This window comes from Morone saxatilis, unplaced genomic scaffold, assembly GCF_004916995.1.
Source record: "Morone saxatilis isolate NCDOM2014 unplaced genomic scaffold, NCSU_SB_2.0 Contig15, whole genome shotgun sequence".
NCBI lineage: Eukaryota > Metazoa > Chordata > Actinopteri > Moronidae > Morone > Morone saxatilis.
Window position 1 is genome coordinate 9,907,758 of NW_023339707.1, and position 2,846 is coordinate 9,910,603.

The window sequence follows — 2,846 nt, forward strand, 5'->3', positions numbered from 1 at the left end:
GGGGGGGAGGACAAAACATGAGACAATTGAGAGAGCTTCAGACGTCCTTTTGCTTTGGGCGATGTGTGGCTTGGCCCAGTCCCGTCTAAGTCTCTCTCTCTTTTTTTATTATGATTGTCTTTAGACTCACCATCCACTTGTAGCAGAAAAAAAGGCCAGCAAGATAAGAAAAATTACTTTCCATTTCTGTTTTCTTTTGGATTGTCTTCTGTTTTTTCACACAGGTGAAAGGGAGCAGGTCGGCCAGTTCCATACCTCACCTATCCTCACATGTCTCTCTTTTTCTTTATACCTCTGCTCCACCACGGCTCAGTTTAGACGATGGAGTCCCAGTCAAAGTCGTCCTGGATGTCGTCTGCAGTGAGCATGCGTCTCACCTGGAAGTGTCCCAGAGGCAGCCTGTGTTGTTGTTGCTGCTGCTGCTGCTGCTGCTGGCTCAGCTGGCTGAGATGGCCTGAAGATGGAGAGAGAGAGCAGAAGCTTTAATATTAAAAGATACTGTCACACACAATGACATGTCAATGTGTCTTCTGTATCACTGCCACTAAGTGAATTATTATTATGTTATATTGTTATTACCAAATTTTATGTCTTTTTTAAATATTTTTTCTATAAAAACAGAAACCTTAATTCTCCCACAGATTTTTTTTTACTACATGAAGATCAGTTGCATGGTTCGTACACAGCCTCTGAAAACAGTTGTAATAATGTCTTGAGGAGCTTTGACTGAGAAAATTACAAGTGACATCACTTGAGTCATGGGAAATATAGTATCCATTGTTTTTGGAGTTTGACAGTCAGGATATCTCAGTCTCAAAAACCCGTAAATTCTTCTAATCTGTTTGTTGTGAGTCCTCAAACTTTATGGAGGTACAATACTAAATTGCTGGAGTACACCTTTAATTGCATGTTACTTTTTTCAGTTTCTGAGCCAGTCTGTGACACACTTGTATATACAGTATACTTATAATTTGTTCTTGATGCTGAGATTAAAATGTCTTAATACATTGGTTGTGTGATATTAAATCCTGGTTTTACTTATTAGTCATGATCTCACAGCAATACCATATTATTACCATCAAATACAGATATTGTACAGGCTACTGGTAATCACAGTTGACAAACACACGGACAAACACACCTGCATGGATATGGACCTGCATACACACACATACACACTGCATTTCTACATGCTCCTCCTGACCTGTTAAGAGAGCGATGGAGGAGTCACCTGCCATGGTGGAAGTCGTGTTGCTCATGGGAGGCATGTGGGGGTATCCCGGCGGGCCCATCAGAGAGGAAATACTCTGTCTCGAGTCTATGTACATGTTCCCTGTGGGAGAACAGACAAAAGGGCATTGACTAATTGTCAGATTAGTATCCCGACTTTCTCACATGTGTCCGTTTCTTCGCAGAACGCGAGCTCCTATCGTGTGCACGCACAGTTTTACTGCTATCTTATGCAAAGCCTGAGAAATCCTACAGAATGTGCTGTCTCTCAGTGGATTTCCCAGTGGTGAAATATTCCCTCGTCTTCAGATCTCAAGTTGCCATGAAGCTGACATCATCCATAATTCCTTTGTAAATCTATAATGGGCCAATAATGGCGAGGAGAGAGAGAGAGTGTAATTTAGACAGACTGCGAATACCTGCTGTCCAAGCTGGAAAGTTACTAAGATTTTCTTAAACACTCTCAAACTGCTGTCCCAGGGTCCATTTCTGGTTTGAGACCCCTGTCTCAAGAACAATTTTAAGATAAAGGTTAAATATTTCAATTTTAGCAGATGATCTACTTTTCCTTCACTAAATTTCAGAGGGTAATATTATATTATGTGACAGCTGGAAGAAAAAGTGAGAGACACTCAAAAAATTACAGCTTTTGTGTGGTTGATACATAAGTAAAACCAATGATATGAAAATATGCTAAAATAGGCAATTAAGTGTGTGACTACAGTGTATACTGCGGTATATACTGACCCGTGCTGATGTGTTGGTTGTGTTGTCCGTGCTGATTGTGCTGGCTGGCCTTCGGGTGCATCGCCCCGTGCGGCTGAGCTGGGTGCTGCGGCGCTCCCGGTGGTGTCGGATGTTGGACCTGAGGTTGTGGGTGGGCGCCACCCTGCGGGGGGATGACCCCTGTGGCCGTGAAGAACTGGTTAATGGAGGAACACAGGTCAGCCATCTGGGCGGCGTCCAGTGACCAGTTGTTGAGCTCAGCCTGCCGCATGCTCTCTTTTAGACCTGGCAGACAGACGGAGGAGGCGAAGATGGACTGTAGAGCTTTAATCATTCTCACAGTTAACAACTTGTACCTAAATGTTTCCAATATGTCACATAATTTTCCTTTAAACTATTTTTTAGTAATAATTTGACAACTGAAGAGTGACAGAAAAGGGGGGAGAGAGAGAGGGGATGACACACAGCAAAGGGCCGCAGGACTTGAAACCCATGGCTGCTGCAGCAAGGGCTTTGGTACATGGGATGCCAGTTCTACCAGGTCTACTCATGTTAAATGAGAAATGTCACAGTAATTTACCAGTTGCCATTTTCTGTGGCTACACAATTGCACCAGATCTGAAATGATACATGCACTGTCCATCATTGTATTCCCATGACATATTTAGTATCTCAGGATCTTAATTATAACATGAAACAATGTTCTGTAAGTGTGAACAGTGCGTATCCTGGGTTTCCAGAATTTACTAGGTTAATGTTGGGAGGATTAAAGATGTGTGAAGACAAAAATGCAATGTAATATCAGGCTAACCTGTTGTAAGTAGAAAAAAAAAGGTCACTTTTGCGTATCTCAATATAAAAAAATTAGGCCTAATCTTATTTTGAATCAT

The 2,846-nt window shown here is 42.1% G+C and overlaps 1 protein-coding gene across 1 annotated transcript in view; it reads right to left on the reverse strand.

Annotated features, from left to right (window-relative positions):
- Positions 1-6: 6 nt before the first annotated feature.
- LOC118324473 (forkhead box protein J3-like) overlaps positions 7-2,846 on the reverse strand; it is a gene marked incomplete in the record, with an annotated part of 47,336 nt that continues 44,496 nt past the window's right edge. Inside the window, 3 exon segments of the mRNA XM_035656834.1 lie at positions 7-454; positions 1,205-1,333; positions 1,978-2,241. Coding sequence (XP_035512727.1) covers positions 315-454; positions 1,205-1,333; positions 1,978-2,241 — 533 coding nt within the window.